Source organism: Typopeltis vanoorti, chromosome 17 (genome assembly GCF_054136105.1).
Source record: "Typopeltis vanoorti isolate ZY-2024b chromosome 17, IOZ_Tvanoo_1.0, whole genome shotgun sequence".
Lineage (NCBI taxonomy): Eukaryota > Metazoa > Arthropoda > Arachnida > Uropygi > Thelyphonidae > Typopeltis > Typopeltis vanoorti.
The window spans coordinates 34,691,847-34,711,928 of record NC_143565.1 but is presented as its reverse complement, the minus strand read 5'-3'; the positions used below and the strand labels follow the sequence as shown (position 1 = coordinate 34,711,928).

At 37.3% G+C, this 20,082-nt stretch overlaps 1 protein-coding gene across 1 annotated transcript in view; it reads right to left on the bottom strand.

The window, feature by feature from the left end:
• Positions 1-18,329, bottom strand: part of LOC150097283 (uncharacterized) — a 172,254-nt gene extending 153,925 nt beyond the window's left edge. The window contains exons 1-2 of the mRNA XM_090407636.1: positions 18,175-18,329; positions 6,121-6,268 (exon numbers count right to left, since the gene is read on the bottom strand). Coding sequence (XP_090263762.1) covers positions 6,121-6,268; positions 18,175-18,329 — 303 coding nt within the window. The remainder of the gene's footprint in view (positions 1-6,120; positions 6,269-18,174) is intronic.
• Positions 18,330-20,082: the final 1,753 nt, after the last annotated feature.

Sequence of the window (20,082 nt, the reverse complement as noted above, 5' to 3'; positions counted from 1 at the left end):
CCAGTCTCTGTTGTAATGAATTAATGTTGTGAGAAGAGCACAATTAATTTCTTTTTTTATTTAGTTGTGCATTGTTTAAATACTGTATTTACATCTAGCATTAATTAAGTGGATAAGTAGAGATATAAAGCAAGAGCTGCAAAAATAAGAAAGACCAAATCAGACTATGAGAGAGAATTAGCCAAACAGGCCAAAGTAAATCCAATAGAGTTTTTTCATTATGTAGCAAGTCAGAGGAAAAATGACTCTGGTAGAATGATTTTAAACGATGTTCATGGTAGAAAGGTAACTGAACCAAAAGAAATAGTTGAGTTGCTGAGTGATCATTTTGCGAAGGCGTATCATCCAGGTGGTGATTTTACAATTGATGAGGTTCTAGAAATGCACATTAACATTGAGGTAGGTGAACAGGAGGTGTTCAGCATATTAAAAAATATGAATGTGAACACAGCAGTGGGACTGATACGGAATATCGGTCCGTTTACTATGTGAATGTGCAAGAGAATTGGCATTGCCTCTGACGAAGTTCTTCAATCTAATTCTCAGCTCAGGCTGAGAATTAGATTGAAGAACTATCTTACCCCCTTTCCAAGGGAGTGGAAAGGGGGTAAGATAGTACCACTGCATAAAGGTGACTCCAAGACAGAAGTAGCAAACTACAGACCAATTAATATATCCAGAGTGGTTGTTAAAGTATTGGTGAAAGGCAAAATACAACAGTGGGTGGATAGGGATGCAATACTCTATAGTGGGCAGCATGGATTTGTAAAGGGTAGGTCCTGTTTTAGTAACTTATTCATATTTTATAATAAAACAGCAGAATTGGATAAAGATAATGGCTGCACCATGATACTGCTTGACTTTGCCAAGGCATTTGACAGAATACCACACATTACAAAAGCTGAAGCAAATGGAAATGGATATGAGGCTAGCATGCATAAGGAGTGGCTGATAGATGGACACCAGAGAGTAGTATATGGTGGAATGGAATCTAGGAGAATGATGATGACTAGTGGAGTACCTCAAGGTTCGGTACTAGAACCACTATTCTTTAATTTGTACATCAATGACATAGGGAAAGATTTAATAGGGGATATTCAATTGCTTGCTGATGATGCAAAACTGGGAAGAGCAATAGTTGACAAAGGTGATGTAAATATCCTGCAGGATGATTTAAATAAATTGGCATTGTGGGCAAAGGATAATGGTTATTAATTTTAGTATTGCGAAATGTAAGGTTATGTGCTTTGGAAAGTTATATATAAGTTATATAGGGAAGTTATTTATCCCTCTTTATAAAACTATGGTTCGGTCATATCTTCACTACTGTGCACAGATTTGGTCACCAGGGGTTTGCTGAGGGACCAGGAGGTGGAAGAGAGGATTCAGAGATGATTGACCAAGATGGTGACAGGCCTGTGGAATACTCCTTATGAGCAGCACCAGTGCCTAGTCTTTTTCTTGTGTGTGCGATTAATGTTCGGCACCTTTCCAAAAAAGTTTTTTTTGAATAAAGTGTGAATAAAATGAACAGGAAATGAAAAACAAATGAAAACTGCTTTGCAGTATAATGTTACCTATGGATTAGTCCTGCTTATACAAATTTTTTTTACACGGAACTCAACAATTAATCATAAGTTGATTTATGATACATCAAAAAATAAAGAACTATTTTAGGTATATTTTCATAAATTTTAATCAAAAATTACAGTGATATAATCGGATCCAGAGATACAATTTCAGAATTTATTTGTTCGTTTCCGGGAAGATCTCAAGGGGCCCAAACGGAAGACGATGTTCGTGCCTCTTCATAATTATACGTGCCATTCTGTCCATTCATTGTTCGTTTAAACTCTTATCTCATATTTTTTGACATCTTTTAGGCGCCTTTTCTTCTGAGGCACCTGTGTATATTGCACACTTCGCACATACAACAACATTAATTCTTTCATAGGCACAATTGCACTTTAGTCGTATCTTCTCTTCGGGCTTATTCTGGATCCCCCTCTATTGTTACGGCTTGCTCTATCGCTTTAGACGCGTCATGGAAACCGCGTTCTCCTCTGGAATTTCTTGCGGGGCCGGAGCTCGATCTTTCAGCATTGTAGGCACTAGGACGTACATTCTGACAGTCATAGCCTTATCATCTGGGTCCTGAGCCTCTACTTGTTCTATAAGGTTTTGCCTCCGGTTACCCTCCACGAATTCATCCGGGATTCCATGGATCGACCTCCCCTCTTCTCCTTGTGTCGTCTCCCAATGCATGATAGTTGTGTTGGATTCTAATTATGTAGAAAATAGAATAAATGTTATTTGATTCAGAATCCAACATGATTTTCCATCACAAGGGCTACGTTTGTAAATATTATTTAATGTAAATAACGTAAATTAAAATTTGATATCATATAACTACCTTAATTATATCAAATATTTAATTATTTAATCAAAGAAATGTGTTAATGGTAAATAGATTCTGTATTAATTATTATTAAGCTACTTTATTTATTGTTATGTCAATATTATAGAAACTTGTGTTTGCAATATTAGCTACGCATTTGTTGAAAAGCAAATATTCTAATTATTCCTATTTGTGTATAAAGCTTAACGTATGTAATGACTCAATGTAGTAGTACAGCCTTATCTAACATTGGTGAGAATGTTTATGTTTGTCTGTTGTCATGGAAACGCGTGAAATAAACGAGCGCGAGTGGAACAGAGCGTGGGCTGAAGAGAGAATAGAAAAAATAGATAAAAGTAAAAAAGAGTTGGGACGGAAACTTGGAAGTAAAAGGAAGTAAGGTGATAAACTAAAGAAGTAGAAGTAAATAAAAGGTTCTTAAGGGTAGGAGTTAAGTGGATAATTTTTATAAGTGAGCAAGAACGTAACGAATTTTATAGTTAGCTGAAATTGAAATCAGCAATAATAATAGAAGGAAAATTAAAGCTACAATCGGATAAAGTAAAAAGCTGAACATTCAAGGAAGAATTCTGAATAAACCCAGCTGATCTAATATTGCAGCTTATTTCCAATTTGCCCTAAAGAGAACCTCACAGTGTTTTAATTAATTTATGAGTGGTAATAAGGATAGTTGAAGTGCCCTAATTGATGTCAAGAATTCTGAAGCGTAATTGATAGTGCTTTAAGTATAACTGCGGATAAGTTTTGTAGATGTGTTTTTATTCTTTAAGTGTGATAAGTAAATTCCAGAAGTTTGCTCACAACATAATAGATGTTCTAGGAACCATTTCTGGTAAGGTCTATCATAGTGTATTATTAACTTTAACTGTGGAAACCCTTCGTGATTGAGAGTTGGAGATAGGAATTGTTTGAAAGATATTTTCAGCTATTAGATCCTGTAATATTTTGAACTTATAACATGACTGAAAAATGTGTGAAAACTAATTAGATTGGATGTTCTATTATATTCATTTAAGTGTAAAAACTTTATAACCCAGAAGCTAAGAAGGTGTATGTCAAGACTTGGAAGATTGTGCTAATATAATTGACTTGACTTAATGTTTGACTTATTTCTATTGTTTAAAATTAGAAGTAAAATTTATGTAAGTGTTATATGACCTATATTAAATGCTTTATTTGTTAACCTAACTGTTGTATTTGCCTGAAATTCTTTGTACTGCACCGTTCACAAAATTCGAATCTAGCAGGAATCCCAAAGAGAGAAAATAAATACTTCGGCCTGAATGAATGAAAAGATTGCTAACTAATTTTGAATTGATCCTACTATTTCATATAGACTTATCTAAGGATAGAGTGGCACAGTATAATAGAAATTTCTCTACCCTTAGATCAGTGATCAATTTACAATTAGTTTTCCTTTACTTTATGAAAGTGACTTTTAACAAGATGGCAGATTTGAACATCAAGAGAACAACGTCACGACAGTTGATCCTTTTCTGTCCATTGCTGATCTTTTTATTTCGCCTCTCACGGGACCCTGCGTGAAGTTTTTAGACCCCAGATATTTCCGTGCAAACTTTGAATTAAGGTCTGAGATCCCCGTACCTATCACGTGCTAACTCCTTTCCTTCTAGAAAGTTCGACTTCTATCTACCTGAAGTATAGTTTAATCCCTTTTCCAACATAGCGTAACAGTTTCTGATGTATACTGACCCCTTCTGCTATCGACCTTGACGGCTGTGTTGGACTGCTTTGGTTACAATGGGTTTCTATTCTACCCTATGCCAAGTGATACATCAAATATATTTCCGAACTCTAAGGTAATCGCCCCTAAACTTTTATTTTTAGATACTTGTTTACTTTATTTTAGCAAGTTTAATTCCTCGGGGTCTCTACAGATGGGCATTTTGTATTACTTATGTAGGTAATTCTAACATACGTCTGCTCTCTAAGGGATTTTCTTTTGAAATACACACTCATATATCTTCTATCTACAGTATCATGTAAATTTTTCTGGGCTAATTTTATATGGGCTGATATTATTATTTACATCTATTATATACAAGTTTACAATTCTTTGAATTTCGGATGTGACTCCTGTAAAATTGATGCAATAAAACATTGTAAAAATTTATGACGCTGCATTGAATTTTACAGCCTGGATCAGAGTATACAGATTGAGAATATTTGACCTTCAGATAGTGCTAAACAGGAGGATGAGGGGTCATATAACAGAGGTCAATAAACTTTTGAAAGGATGTTACAGGATAGTAGCTGATTAAAGTTTTTATTATATGGAAGGTGGGAACAAGGAATCCATTTGTTGAAATAGTGAGTGCATCTAATGTGAATGAGTTAAAGCGAAAGTATGACAGCTGGTGTCCTACAGTCAAGGAATCCTTGACTCCCTGAAGGTCTCAGATAATGATAATAATTTTTAATGAAATGAATGCAGTAAGTGATCCATTTGATTGCAAACTGATCTATTCAAAGATCAATTTTTTTATAATAATAATAGCATTTTAATTTTTAATGTCTAAATATATCCAAAAATTAGTCAAAACACTAAATTAACTGTATACAAGACAGTGTTCAAACCAATTTTAACTTATGGATCTGAGAGCTGGGTTAGAAGTAAAACACTTGGTCCACCTTTGCTACGAGTTGCCTGGTGTTGTACTACCTTACCACAGTCCTGAAGATATTTTCAGGCGCAAACTTTGTTTGCTCACATTTGGATAAAGGATTAAATTAAATTTATTATATTCTAACCAAGTGAAATATAAACTTTCAACATCTTTCTCTAAATCCAGAGTAATTTAATAAAAAGGTGGCACACCTTTTGGCAACTCCTATAGGTAAAGATGACCTTGCCATTGCTTCTGCCTGGTATCTCCACTTCTGGGCCTGGCTCCCACTGAGGAGACGTCAATAAAGGTCGAAACTAGTCTGGGTAGTGGCCCTTCCCTTAATGCATAACATTATACGTATCCGCAAGGAGATGTGTTTTGAATTATGGGAGATACTGAGATAGGACTGATGTTAGCTTGGTCCACCTTTGCTACGAGTTGCCCGGTGTTGTACTATCTTACCCCAGTCCTGAAGATATTTTCAGGCGCAAACTTTGTTTGCTCACATTTGGATAAAGGATTAAATTAAATTTATTATATTCTAACCAAGTGAAATATAAACTTTCAACATCTTTCTCTAAATCCAGAGTAATTTAATAAAAAGGTGGCACACCTTTTGGCAACTCCTATAGGTAAAGATGACCTTGCCATTGCTTCTGCCTGGTATCTCCACTTCTGGGCCTGGCTCCCACTGAGGAGACGTCAATAAAGGTCGAAACTAGTCTGGGTAGTGGCCCTTCCCTTAATGCATAACATTATACGTATCCGCAAGGAGATGTGTTTTGAATTATGGGAGATACTGAGATAGGACTGATGTTAGCTTGGTCCACCTTTGCTACGAGTTGCCCGGTGTTGTACTATCTTACCCCAGTCCTGAAGATATTTTCAGGCACAAACTTTGTTTGCTCATGCTTGGCTAAAGGATTAAACTAAATTTATTATAGTCTAACCAATTGAAAAATAAACTTTCAACAAGTAAGAAATAACTTTAAATAGTAGCTTGGTTATAATGATATGGTTATGCTATAATGATATACTAAGTTCAAAATCTCCCAAATAAAATACACTTACTTCATGAAATGGTGCAGCTATTAGTTCTAACATTTTTATTTGGTTGCTTGCAAGGTTACATGAAAATTTATAATTCCCTGCCTGAAAGTATGCCTGACTTGCGATACCCAAGCATTTGCTCTCTTCTTGCTGATGAAGTGAAGACTGTCTAGTGAAAAAAGTTTAAAAATAAAATTTAACTTTCTGTATGGAAGAGACATGTAGTTAATAAGAAGTATGAAGTATGTAAAATGGGACAAGTGATGTTGTTATCCACATGACTTCTTCCATTTTACTACAATACGTAAAGTGTAGAATGACCTTTTTTTTCCAAACTACTTTTATGTTGTGAAGAAAAACTGTCATGGAATCATATAAAGAATGATGGATTATATTTGAATGAATTTCATGTGAGCCAAGTGAAGAGAATGCTTGCCAGAAAGAAGAGTGATGAGAAAGTGAAACAAAAGATCAGTGGAAGTAAGAAGTGATATGAAAAAGCAAAAAAATGAGAAAGGTAATATGGAGAAGTGCAAGATGATAAGGAAATGGGTGCACAGCAAGTTTATCCATGTCAAGCAGGGGCAGAAATGTTTGTGCAAGGGGGTGTATGGATAATATAAATATAGAATGGTCTGAGATGCAAGAGGAGTTGATACAAAGTGGTCTGGGAAAAAATGTGGGATTGGTGTTGATAAAAAATGACCGACAAGGATCAGATGTGCAGTAGTCACAGCTAAGACAAGAAATGGTTACAATGTTGAAAATTAGGGGGAGGGGAACAGTATTATTACATTGTATCATTGTCTTAAAATAAGTGAAACATGGCTGGATGCAGATGATATCATGACATGAACAGAGATGAAAGAAGCATGTGAAATGCTCAAACATAACCCAAATCTGAACAAAAATGATGGCCTAACGATTTCAAGAATGTGGAAGACCCATTTGCAACCTTTATAGCAACCAGAACAAGCTGAAGAAAAACCCCACTACAAGAAGACTTGGTGAAGTTTTTTTTTTTTTTTCCATAACATTCAATAGCAACTTGAATTATGTAAGTCCTGAAGAAAATCATAGTATAACAATCTGAACTGAACAAATCCAGAAGAATCTTAGTACAAGAGGACTTTAGCAGAGTTTATTGTAGTTTTCTATTTATTTTATTTATTAATTTTTTTAAAAATTTTATTGTTATTATTATTATTTAAAAATTTTTTTTAAAAATTTTATTTTATTTAATTCACTAGAGGTCAGGCTAAGAAAAAGATTAGGTAAAAGCGCAGATTTTATTTACCGGTACAGAGTGCAAAAACATGTAGCTTGGTTCCCTATACACATGTATCCTTCTGATGATGACTTCAATACAGGGGTTGAAACATCAAGTGTTATTTTATTAATAATTAGTAAAATAATCATCTCAACACGTGTTTTGTGTCCCTCAAGTCTTAAATATGAATGCTGATCACCGTGTAACCTTAAAAGAAAGAAAGGGCATGATATTTTTCACGATGACAGAAAAGGTAAAAAAAAACAGGAGAGAGACAGAGAGTAGTATTAATGATAATAGAAAAATTGTGTCCACATAAGGAGGAGATACAAGGAGAAAATAACACAATGGTTTTGGGGTCATACAAGGCAACATAGCAGACAGAATGAGATATTTAGCTGGATGTTATTATTATAATTATTATTTTCATGACCCCCATTGAGTCTTGTGACTCAATGAGGGTCATGAAAAAGTCATGAAAATCAACACTGGGTGAAAACAAAATCAATCATACTACTCCTTAAAATCATCCACAGTTTGCCTGTTCACTACCCTCTCAGGCAATACATTCCAGGCTCCTATCACTCTCTATAGAAAAAACTTACTTCTTATAATTTTATTCACCACCTCCTTTTGCAACTTCCAGGGACTGCCTCTTGTCCTTGTTCAGTTCCCTCGTTTAACTAAATGAAATATCTTCTCAGTGTTAATAGAATGACAGCCCTTCAGCAGGTCTTGATTATATTGACCCTTTGCCATCTATTCACCCAACTCTGCAGTCCAGATGCTTTCAGTCTCACCTCATAATCAGCATTGTACAATCCTGGCATCATTTTTGTTATCTGCATCCTCTCCAAGGTTACTTCATCCCCTTCACCTGAGCACAGAAATCCAGATGTGGTCTGATCAAAGCTTAATACAATGGAATCAACAACCTTTTATCTCTTGTGGTCAATATCCTCCTCAATAATTCTCCCCAAAAAGAATCCTAAGAAGTTCTTTCGATATGTAACCAGCAAAAGAAAGAATAATTATGGAAGGATGACATTGACTGGATAAAATGGTATAAAGACAGCTGTTGCAGAAGGTGTGGTGGAGATACTCAATGAGCAGTTCATAAAGGTCTTTCAATCATGTGAATGTGACTTCATGGAGAGATTGAGAGCAGTTGATGATGGGGAAGAGAGACTGACTGTAAGTGAGTGAGCAAGAAGTGTAAGGGGAGTTGAGCAAACTAGATGTAAATAAGGCTGTGGGACTTGATAATATATCACCATGTATTCTGAAGGAATGTGCCAGGGAGTTGATGCCGGCCTTGACATATCTTTTTAATACAAGTCATGCACTGGGTCAAGTTTCTAAGGAGTGGAAGGAGGGCAAGATTGTGCCACTTCATAAAGGAGGTGAGAGAACTTAAGCATCAAACTACTGGCCTATCTGTGTGTCAGGTGTTGTGGTTAAGTTGTTGGAGAAGCTTGTGAGAACGAGGATTCAGAACTGGGTTGATAACAACGGTATTATCTTTCATGGACAGTGGATTTACTAAAGGGAGGTCAGGTTGTAGTAATCTACTTATTTATTATAATAAGGTGACTGCTTCCAAGGACAGAGGAGAAGGATACACAATAATGTCTTTAGACTTCGCAAAGGCTTTTGATAGATTATTATTATTAAACGAGACCTCATGGAGTCAAAGACTCATCTAGGAGGTCCTTTTATCTTACACACACATCTCATCATACCGTGTCTTAAACACATTCAAACTACTTGCAGACACCACGCTCTCAGGCAAGGCATTCCAATCACTCACAACTCTGCACGAAAAAAACCTGCCTCTCACTCCCTTACTCATACCCTCCTTATACAGTTTCCAGGGATGACCTCTGGTTCTCCCCTGATCTCCCACTATTCTCTGTAGAACTTCTCCACCATTGATCCTATAACAACCCCTTACCAACTTGTAGGTCTCTATCATATCTCCCCTCTTCCTTCTCTCCACGAGACTCTGCAAATTACATCTTTTCAATCTTTCCTCATACTCAACATTCCAGAGGTCAAAAACTACCTTAGTCAGTCGCCTTTGGACCCTTTCCAACATCTCTTCATCCTTCTGAAAACCCGGTGACCAAATCTGGGCACAATAGTCCAAGTGTGGCCTAATCAAAGCCTTATACATTGGAACAAGTATCTCCCTACTTCTACATGTCAGTGTCCTCCGCATCATTCCCAGAAGTCTTTGTGTTGTCTTCACAATTTTGGCAATGTGTCCCCTAAATTTTAGATCCTTATCCACTATCACCCCCAGATCTCTTATTTCCTCTACTTCCAACAATATATTCTCACCAAGCATAAATTCTGCATCCCATCTTTGTTTTCCAAATTTTAAAACCTTATATTTTGCAACATTGAACTCACATCCCCATTTGCTTGCCCAATCACTCAATTTATTCAAGTCTTCTTGCAAGGCCACAACATCTTCACTACTCTTTATGGTTCGTCCCAACTTTGCATCATCTGCAAACAACTGAATATCTCCATCCAAATCTTCACCAATATCATTAATATATAAGTTAAATAGTAATGGCCCTAAAACAGACCCCTGAGGCACTCCACTAGTGACTTTCCTTTTCCTGGATATCGCACACCCATACACAACTTGTTAATACCTATCAGATAGCCAGTCTCCAACCCAATGCACTAATCTAATATCCAACCCCATCTGCTCTAGTTTGACTGTCAACTTATCATGAGGTACTCTATCAAAAGCTTTTGCGAAATCCAAGTATATTACTGTGTATCCTTCTCCTCTGTCCAAGGAAGCAGTCACGTTATTGTAATAAGTAAGTAGATTACTAAAACATGACCTCCCTTTAGCAAATCCATGCCGTCCATCAAAGATTATACCATTGTTGTCATCCCAACTCTGGATCCTAGTTCTCACAAGCTTCTCCAACAACGTAACCACAACACCTGACACACAGATAGGCCTATAGTTTGATGCTTGAGTTCGATCACCTCCTTTATGAAATGGCACAATCTTGCCCTCCTTCCACTCTTTAGGAACTTGACCAAGTGCAAGACTCGTATTAAAAAAATATGTCAAGGCAGGTGTCAACTCTCTGGCACACTCCTTCAGAATACGTGGTGATATATTATCAAGTCCCACAGCCTTATTTACATCTAGTTTACTCAACTCCCCAAACACCTCTTGCTCACTTACAGTCAGTCTCTCCTCCCCATCATCAACTGCTCTTAATCTCTCCATGACGTCACATTCACAAGATTGAAAGATCTTTATGAATTGCTCATTAAGTATCTCCACAACACATTCTGCAACAGCTCTCTTTATACCATTTCCTCCAATCAATGTCATCCTTCCATAATCATTCTTTCTTTTGCTGGCTACATATCGAAAGAACTCCCTAGGATTCTTTTTGGCTTCATTAGCTAACTGCTGTTCATACCTCTCTTTAGCTACTCTCACCAACCAAGTCACCCTCCTTGCCTAGTCTTTGTAGACCTCATGAAATTGGTTACTTCCACTTCTCTTATGCTGTCTCCACAATGCCTTTTTTTTCTGTATTGCATGCTTAATCTCTTTATTCATTCATCTCACACCTACCTCATTTAACCTTCTCACCCATGGTATACATTTAGACATTGCATCTACTAAATATTTTTTGAAAATCCCCCAAGCTGCATTGATCTCTTTTCCAGCTAACTCCTCATTCCATGCTACATCTGCAAGCTGTCTCCTGAGCTCTTCATAATCACCCCCCTTGTAGTTCCACATATACCCTTTTTTCACAGGGGTCCTTGCACTGCTGGCAACCACCCAGGTAATCACCTCATGGTCACTTTCACCAATTGGTGGATGATTTGACACCTCATTTATAATTACATCCTCCGATGAGATGACCAAATCCAAGACCCTTAATCCTCGTGTGCCCTCTGTTACATACTGTCTGAGGTAGTTATCCCTCAAAAACTCAAGAAACTCATTTTCTTTACTTCCAGTCGCTATCTCTTCATTCCAGTCTATATTGCCATAATTAAAATCACCCATAATGATCACCCTTTTCTTATTTGCTTGGCTTATTTGACTATACATTTCACTATCACCACCATCCATTGCAGCATGAAAAGTTGATAGTCAAACTAGAGTGGATGAGGTTGGATATTAGATTGGTGCATTGAATTGGAGATTGCCTATCTGATAGGTGTAAACAAGTTGTGCATGGATGAGCGATATCCAGGAAAAAGAAAGTTACTAGTGGTGTGCCTCAGGGGCCTGTTTTAGGGCTATTGTTTTTTAACTTGTATATTAATGATATTGGTGGAGGTTTGGATGGAGATATTTAGTTGTTTGCAGATATTATTATTATTATTACTACCAAAGACCCCCCCCCCCAAAAAAAAAATTATTATTATTACCCAAGACCCCATGGAGTCAAACACTCATCTAGGAGGTCCTTTTATCATATACACAGCTCATCATGACGTGCTTTAAACACACTCAAATTCTCTGCAGACACTCTCAGGCAAGGCATTCCAATCATTCACAACTCTGCATGAAAAAACCTGCTTCTCACTCCCATACTCACGCCCTCTTTATTCAGTTTCCAGGGATGACCTCTGGTTCTCCGATGATCTCCCACTATTGTCTGTAGAATCTCTCCAGCATTGATCCTATATCAACCCCTTAATAATTTGTAGGTCTCTATCATATATCCCCTCCTCCTCGTCCTGTCCACCAGACTCTGCAAGTTGCATCTTCTTAATCTTTCCTCATACTCGACATTCCAGAGGTCAGAAACTACCTTAGTCAGTCGCGTCTGGACCCTCTCCAACATCTTTTCATCCTTCTGAAAACCAGGTGACCAAATCTGGGCACAATAGTCCATATGTAACCTAATCAAAGCCTTATACAATGGAATAAGAATCTTCCTACTTCTACAAGTCAGTGTCCTCCGCATCATTTCCAGAAGCCTTTTTGTTGTCTTCACAATTTTGGCAATATGTCCCCTAAATTTCAGATCCTTATCCACTATCACCCCCAGATTTCTTATTTCCCCCACCTCCGACAATATATCCTCACCAAGCATAAATTCTGCATCCCATTTTTGTTTTCCAAATTTTAAAACCTTACATTTTGCAACATTGAACTCGCATCCCATTCCCGTGCCTAATCACTCAATTTATTCAAGTCTCCTTGTAAGTCTACAACATCCTCTCTACTCTTTATGGTTTGTCTCAACTTTGCATCATCTGCAAACAACTGAATATCTCCATATAAATCTTCACAAATATCATGAACATACAAGTTAAAACAGCAATAACCCTAAAACAGACCCCCTGAGGCACACCATAAAAGATACTGGGATTTCAAACTAATACAGACAAGGAATAGACATCAGAAAACACCAAATTAAAAATAGAGGAGAGAGATAGAATAAAAGAGAAACTGTTACCAATTTGCAAAAATGCTGAAGAAGAACAAGCAGAAAGATATAGAGCAATTATCAAAGAAATAAAAAGAAGTGCAAGAAATGATAAAAGAAAATACATAGAAAATCTAGCACAAGAGGCAAAGGATGCTGCATATATAAACAATACTAGAAGGTTGTATGATATTACAAGGAAATTAAGTGGAAAAAGAAACAAATGCATAGTTCCTATATACAATAAAGAAGGAAAACTATTATTAAATGAAAAGGAACAGATAAATATATGGGTGGAATTCTTCTCAGAGAAATTTCAAGAAATGACTGATGGTGACCAGTGCCTAGAATTAAATGAACAAAATGAATCATTAGATATAAATTTGAATGAAATAACAAAAATAGAAATTACAAAAGCAATAACTCAGATCAAAACAGTAAAGCACCAGGAGCAGACAACATACCAGGCGATATACTAAAAGCGAATCCAAAACTTATAGCAGAGATATTATATCCCTTACTAAATGAGATATGGCAGAAAGAAGAGTGGCCTAAGGAATGGAATATTGGATTACTGGTTAAATTACCCAAAAAAGGGAACCTATCTGAATGCAAAAATTGGAGAGGTATAACATTGCTGAGTAATGTTATACCTCTAATATAAGTAAAATACTAGCAAGGATAATACCAGAAAGAATCAAAATAGAAACAGAAAAACAACTAAGACCAGAACAGGCAGGATTTAGAGCCGATCATGCACTAACCACATTGCTACTTTATGAATTATCATAGAACAATCATTGGAATGGTAGGCAAGCTTATATTTAAATTTTATCGATTCTGAACAAGCTTTTGACAGTATAAACAGATCTTCCCTATAGAAATTACTTAGAAATTATGGACTCCCAGAAAAAATAATAAGAATAATTAAAAAAATGTATGAAGATTTTGAAATTAAAGTAATACATGGAAATATCCTCTCAGATCCATTTAAAACAGAGACAGGTGTAAGGCAGGTTATATACTCTCTCCTACTATGTTTTTAATTGTCGTAGACTGGGTGTGAGAAAAGTATCTCATGGAAATACAGGACTGCAATGGTTTCTTCAAAACGAACTCCACGATCTACATTTTGCAGATGATATTTGCTTACTTTTACAGAAGCACCAACATGTAGAACAAAACACAATACTCATAGAAAAAGCCAAAAAAGTTGGTCTTAGGATAAATAAAAATAAAACAATGTTGATGAAAATAAATGCAAAACAAAATAAAGGAATAACAATAGAAGAAATACCGTTTAAAGAAGTAGAACAATTCACATACCTTGGTTCAATAGTATCAATAAAAAGGAGGAACTACTGAAGATATAAATAGAAGGAAAGAGCAGGCTTATTCAACTTTCAACCAACTTAGAAATATTTGGAAAAACAAGAATTTGCCTGAAAGTATCTTCAGGACTGGGGTAAGGTGGTACAACACCGGGCAGCTCGTTGCAAAGGTGGAGCAAGCTACAACATCACTCCTATCTCAGTATCTCCCATAATGCAAAACACATCTCCTTGTGGATATGAATAATGTCATGCATTAAGGGAAGGGCCACCACCCAGACTAGTTTCGCCCTTTATTGAGGTCTCTTCAGTGGGAGCCAGGCCTGAGTGGAGATACCTGGCAGAAGCATTAGCAAGATCATCTCTATCTATAGGAGTTGCCAAACGGTGTGCCACCTTTTTATTAAATTACTCTGGATTTAGAGAAAGATGTTGAAAGTTTATTTTTCACTTGGTTTGACTATAATAAATTTAGTTTAATCCTTTATCCAAGTGTGTTCCACCTTACCCCAGTTCTGAAGATACTTTCAGGTGCAAACTTTGTTTGCTCACGCTTGTGCTACCTTAAGGGTCAGTTGCTGCTATCTAGGTATTTGCTTACGCTTGGAATTGCCGAACTTTATATAATTTTTATATTCGGCATGAAACTCTTTTGAGTTTCATGCCGAAACTCAAAACTTATTTGGCTAAGAAACAATATGGGATGTAATATCCCTTAACTTAAACTTCTTAGGATTATTTTTGGCTTCATTAGCTAACTGCTGTTCATACCTCTCTTTAGCTACCCTCACCAACCAAGTCAACTGCCTTGCTTGGTCTTTGTAGTCCTCATGGAATTGGTTATTTCCACTTCTCTTATGCTGCCTCCATGATGCTCTTTTTCTTTGTATCACATTCTTAATCTCTTTATTCATCCATTTTACACCTACCTTATTTAATCTTCACACCCTTGTAATAATTTAGACATTACATCTACTAGATAGTTTTTGAAAATCCCCCAAGTTGCATTGATCTCTTTTCCAGCTACCTCCTCATTGCATGCTACACCTGCAAGCTGTCTCCTGAGCTCTTTATAATCACCCCCTTGTAGTTACACATATACCCTTTTCTTACAGAGGTCCTCACACTGCTATCAAACACCCAGGTAATCACCTCATGGTCACGCTCACCAATTAATGGGTGATTTGACACTTCATTTATAATTACATCCTCTGATGAGATGACCAAATCCAAGACCCTCAATCCTCGTGTGCTGTATGTTACATACTGTCTGAGGTAGTTATCCCTCACAAACTCAAGAAACTCTCTCATTTTCTTTACTTCTAGTTGCTATCTCATCATTCCAGTCTATATTGTCATAGTTAAAATCACCCATAATGATCACTCTTTTCTTATTTTCTTGGCTAATTTGATTATACATTTCATAGTCACTACCATCCACATTTCCTGGTCTATAACAACATCCAACCAAGTATTTGATTCCATTCACCTCTATCTCACACTATACTGCCTCAAAACCAAGAGCACTATTTCCCTCTTGCATCTCTACTTTGTATGGACATAACTCTTTCTCATCAATAGCACTCCCCCCTTCCTTTTTACCCCTTCTATCCTCACGAAACACATCATATCCTTCCATCTCTATTCCTGTCAGGATGTCGTACTCATCTAACCATGTCTCACTTATGCCAACAATTTTTGGGTGAACAGACTCAATTAGTGCAACCATTTCATCTGCTTTGTTTATTACACTTCTAGAATTTGTATATAAACACAACAGCTCATTCCTGGATCTACAGCTAGTTCCACTGTTAACACTCATTTGATGTGATCTCTCCATGCTCGACTGGGGCCATTTCCCTTTCTGCTTATTCATTTTAGAACCCTTTTCAATTCCAACTGTTTCCTCTTGATCCCAGGTCATCCCATTCCTTTCCTGTCTACACATGCTCTCACATCTTCATGGAGTATCCACCTTTCTAGCACTGTGTACCCCTGTTCACCGTGAGCCTCCCCGTTTCCCTGTTCATCTTGCACACCCATTCTCTCATTTTCCATAATCATGCCACTTACTTCCTCATTTATAACCACCTCTTCAATCTCTCTAGTCGTACTCTCCTGCTCTTCCAAATCACTTCCCACTCGATCTGATCCATTCTCTATACTCAATTCTCCACCTTCCAGCAACAGTCTCTCCAAACGACTCACACCATAACCACTCAAATGCAGTCCATCGCTCCCATACAGTTCACTTTGTCCTTCAAACTCATTCCGCACATTAACAAATTATTCTCCCCTCTCCTCACACATTTCAGCCAACATACCATTCATAATCCTTGTTCTCTGCTCATCTCACCACAATCATACCTAGGCAACACGCTTACTACCCTTCTTATCACACTATTCTCTTTTATCCATCTAAGCAGCCTCCTGATATCCATTCTGACATGCTCTTTGTCCTCTGTCAAGTCATTCGTATCTATTAAAACCATCAACTCCTTCGCTCTCTCCCTCCTCATATCTAATGCCTCAATCACTCTAGTCATTTTACCGCCTAGACAACATACCGTGTGCATCCTCTCATCCAGCTCACCTTTAATAATGGAGTCGCCATACAACACCACTTGCTTGTCTTTTATTAACTATTTTGTACCTATTTGATTTGTTTTAATCATTTTCACCCGAATTTTCTTAATTTCACTCTGCATCTATTTCATCTCTTGCCTCATTCAACCCAATTCATCTTTCGAATCTCGTGTCACATTCTCTCTATCATTCAATCTTTCTAATTGTTGAATTCTTGACTCCCGCCTCACACTTTCACTCATTCATCCTTTTGAATTTCTGTACTTTCGGTCCAGGCATCCAACTTTCGCTTTCATTCATTCTTTCCATTTTCCCCAATTTCGATCCTTTCATCATGCTATTTCCGGTTTCTTTCGTTCTCTCAATTTTGTTTCATTCAGCCACATTCGGCTCGCTTTCGTTCTTTTTACCATCCATTATAGTTTTCAAATCACTCGTTTTCTTTTTCAATGCTTTCTTAACAATTTTTTGACTTTCTTTCACACCATGCTTCTCTTTCGAATGAGCACCCATTCTTCCTGCAACACCCTTGCTAATAACACTTTCTGTCATCAAATTCATATTAGCACTCATCAATTCCTCGTTCAGCTCGCACTTCGTATACACCCTCCTTCCATCAACCCCAATGTCCACAAACCATCTATGTAATCAAAAGAATACATATAGCACACCTCGCACTTCAAAAAACGACTGAAGTCTAAGTTAAAATCATGCACTGACAAAGCTGCCGCCATCTTTCCTCTGCCGGTTACTACTCTAAGGGCCCAAAACAACGAATTTGTAATCAAGTTTAAGCAAAATATCCCACACTCTAATAATACTAGCAGCACACAACTTTTATAGCAGCTCTTACTCAAACAATCACTCATATACAATTAATTATTTCAAGAATAACTTATCTGAATCTGAAGCGCTTATTACACACCGCTGCTAATGTTGCCTCACGAGCGCCCTCTCTCGATTGCTGCAATTCTCTGAGATGTCTTCACAACTTGCAATATGTCCTTAGAACTTTAAATTTCTATCTTCAATCAACCCCAAATCGCTTGCTTCCTCCACTTCTTTCAGTATAACTCCACTAAGTGAGTATGAAGTATCCCTTCTGTGGATCTCAAATTTTAAAACCTTACATTTAGTTGCATTCAACTGACACCGCATGCCTTTTCCTACCCTTCCAGCTTATTCAAATCCTCTTGAAGAGCCAAAACATCAGCACTATTACTAATAACCCTCCCAAGCTTAACATCATCAATAACAAACAACTGAACATGTCTCTGTAGTCCTGCGACAGTAATGGTGCCAGGACTGAACCCTGTGGAACTCCACTTGTAACTTTCCTACACCCTGATACTGCTTCCCCATATACAACTCTCTGATATTTATCAAAGAGCCAATCTGATATCTATCAGAGAGCCAAGAGAGAAAACTACTAATCCAATCCACTAACCTAATATCAAAACCCATATGATGTAACTTAAAAATCAACTTGTCATTACAGGTTCCCTCTATTATATGTTGTTTCAGGTAATTTTCCTTAGTAACTACAGATTCCATTTCAATCATGCTGTGCAACCTTTCCTTTCTTCTATCTATGTCCCCCATGGTTGAAACTACAATAATAACCGATTGACTGCACCCACTGTCACTATTCCCTTCCCACTGCCACCATGTTATCATATGCTTAGGAGCGTAGTGATGATATGAAATGTACAGGCAAACTGACCAAGCAAACAAGTGAAGAGTTATCATTATGGATGATTTTGATTAAGATAATAAAGACTGGAAAAAAAAAAAAAAAAACTCATAGTGATGGGAGGAATCTTTATATAGGGGCTTTTTCAGTTGAAGGTATGTTAACTGATCTCACATGGAGGTAGCAGGGTTTTCCCTCTCAGAAACTTGGTTTTTTTTATCCTGCATACAGACAAATCAGCCTTTAGGATGCATGCAATTTACAGACAAAAAATACCAGTGATGGTGTGTGTGTGTGTGGGGGGAGATGGTGTTGGTGGTGTAGATCAGGGTTTCCCAAACTGTGTTCTGCAGAAAGTGAATAAGTGTTCCGTGAAAAATTATCAAAATTAATATCAGCCTATAATGGTTTTAAATGCTGTGACAAGTTCGCATTGACCTTGCTCTAGGAAACGTGCTGTCACAAGCAAGGTCAATGCGATGTACTGAGGCCTGGCATGCCTGTAGTGTGTGCTGTCGCATTTTTGCAATGCGATACAGCCTGCTTCGGTGATAGTGTGTGCTTAGTTATACATTGAATATGAGACCAATGATACTCAACTCTAACCAAGGTGTTCTGTTAAAATTTCAAGATTTGGGTGTTCCGTTGTAAAAAAGGTTTGGGAAACGCTGGTATAGATGATGGAGATGGGTGGAAGTGGTGGAGACAGAGAGTTTTAACGTAGGTGCCCTCCCCTTGATGAGTCTTTGGGCTCCTTGCAGGTGTCATGAAATAATAACAATAATAATAATGAAGAAATATCATGCAAGAGATAGGAAAATAAACTTCTTGAGATTTTGAGGAAGGAAAACTACCTTAGACAGAATGGAAAGGATGGCACATGAGGATTGAGATCATAGACCTAATCATATCATTATGTGATAGTGTGGAAGGAGTTTTTGGCATTGGTAAGCTTGGCTTCGCCAGAAATTATTGGTATCAGTGAGACTTCATTGTCAGAAGATGATATAGGGATGTAAGGAGTGTTCTATTGTACTGTATTTTCATGGAGGATAAAAGTAACAGGAATACTGATAATAGCTGAAGAACTGCAATCAGCAAAAGTAGAAGTCAAGGAGGATTTTAACCCTTTAACTGCTGAGAACATATTATTATGGGCTCGGAAATACACGCCTGCTTTGCTGAGCCCATATATGTATGGTTGGAGTGCCTCCCATATTCAGACAATTTTTTAGTATGGAAAGAATCTTCGTAAGATATTCAACCTTCGTAGGTAGTTTCCTCCAACTATTGCCAACCAACTGAAGTTTATTTGACTTGTATGAGTTTCTGTCCTTGTTTGACACCTAAAGAGAAAAATCTGAACTGGTGCAACTAATCATATTAAGCTCCTCCATAGCGCAATTGGAAGAACGAGGGTACATTGCGCCTTTCAATTGGAAAAGGTCTAAGTTCGATTTCGTCGTGATTGGAGGAATCTTTATATATGGACTTTTTCAATCGAAGGTGAGTTAGCCGATCTCATACGGAGGTAGCAGTGTTTTTTCTCCCAGAAACTTGGGTTTTTCATCCCGCATACAGACAAATCGGCCCTTCAGAACACACGCAATTTACAGACAAAAAATACTAGTTGTGGTGGAGGGCAGTAGATGCCGTTAATGT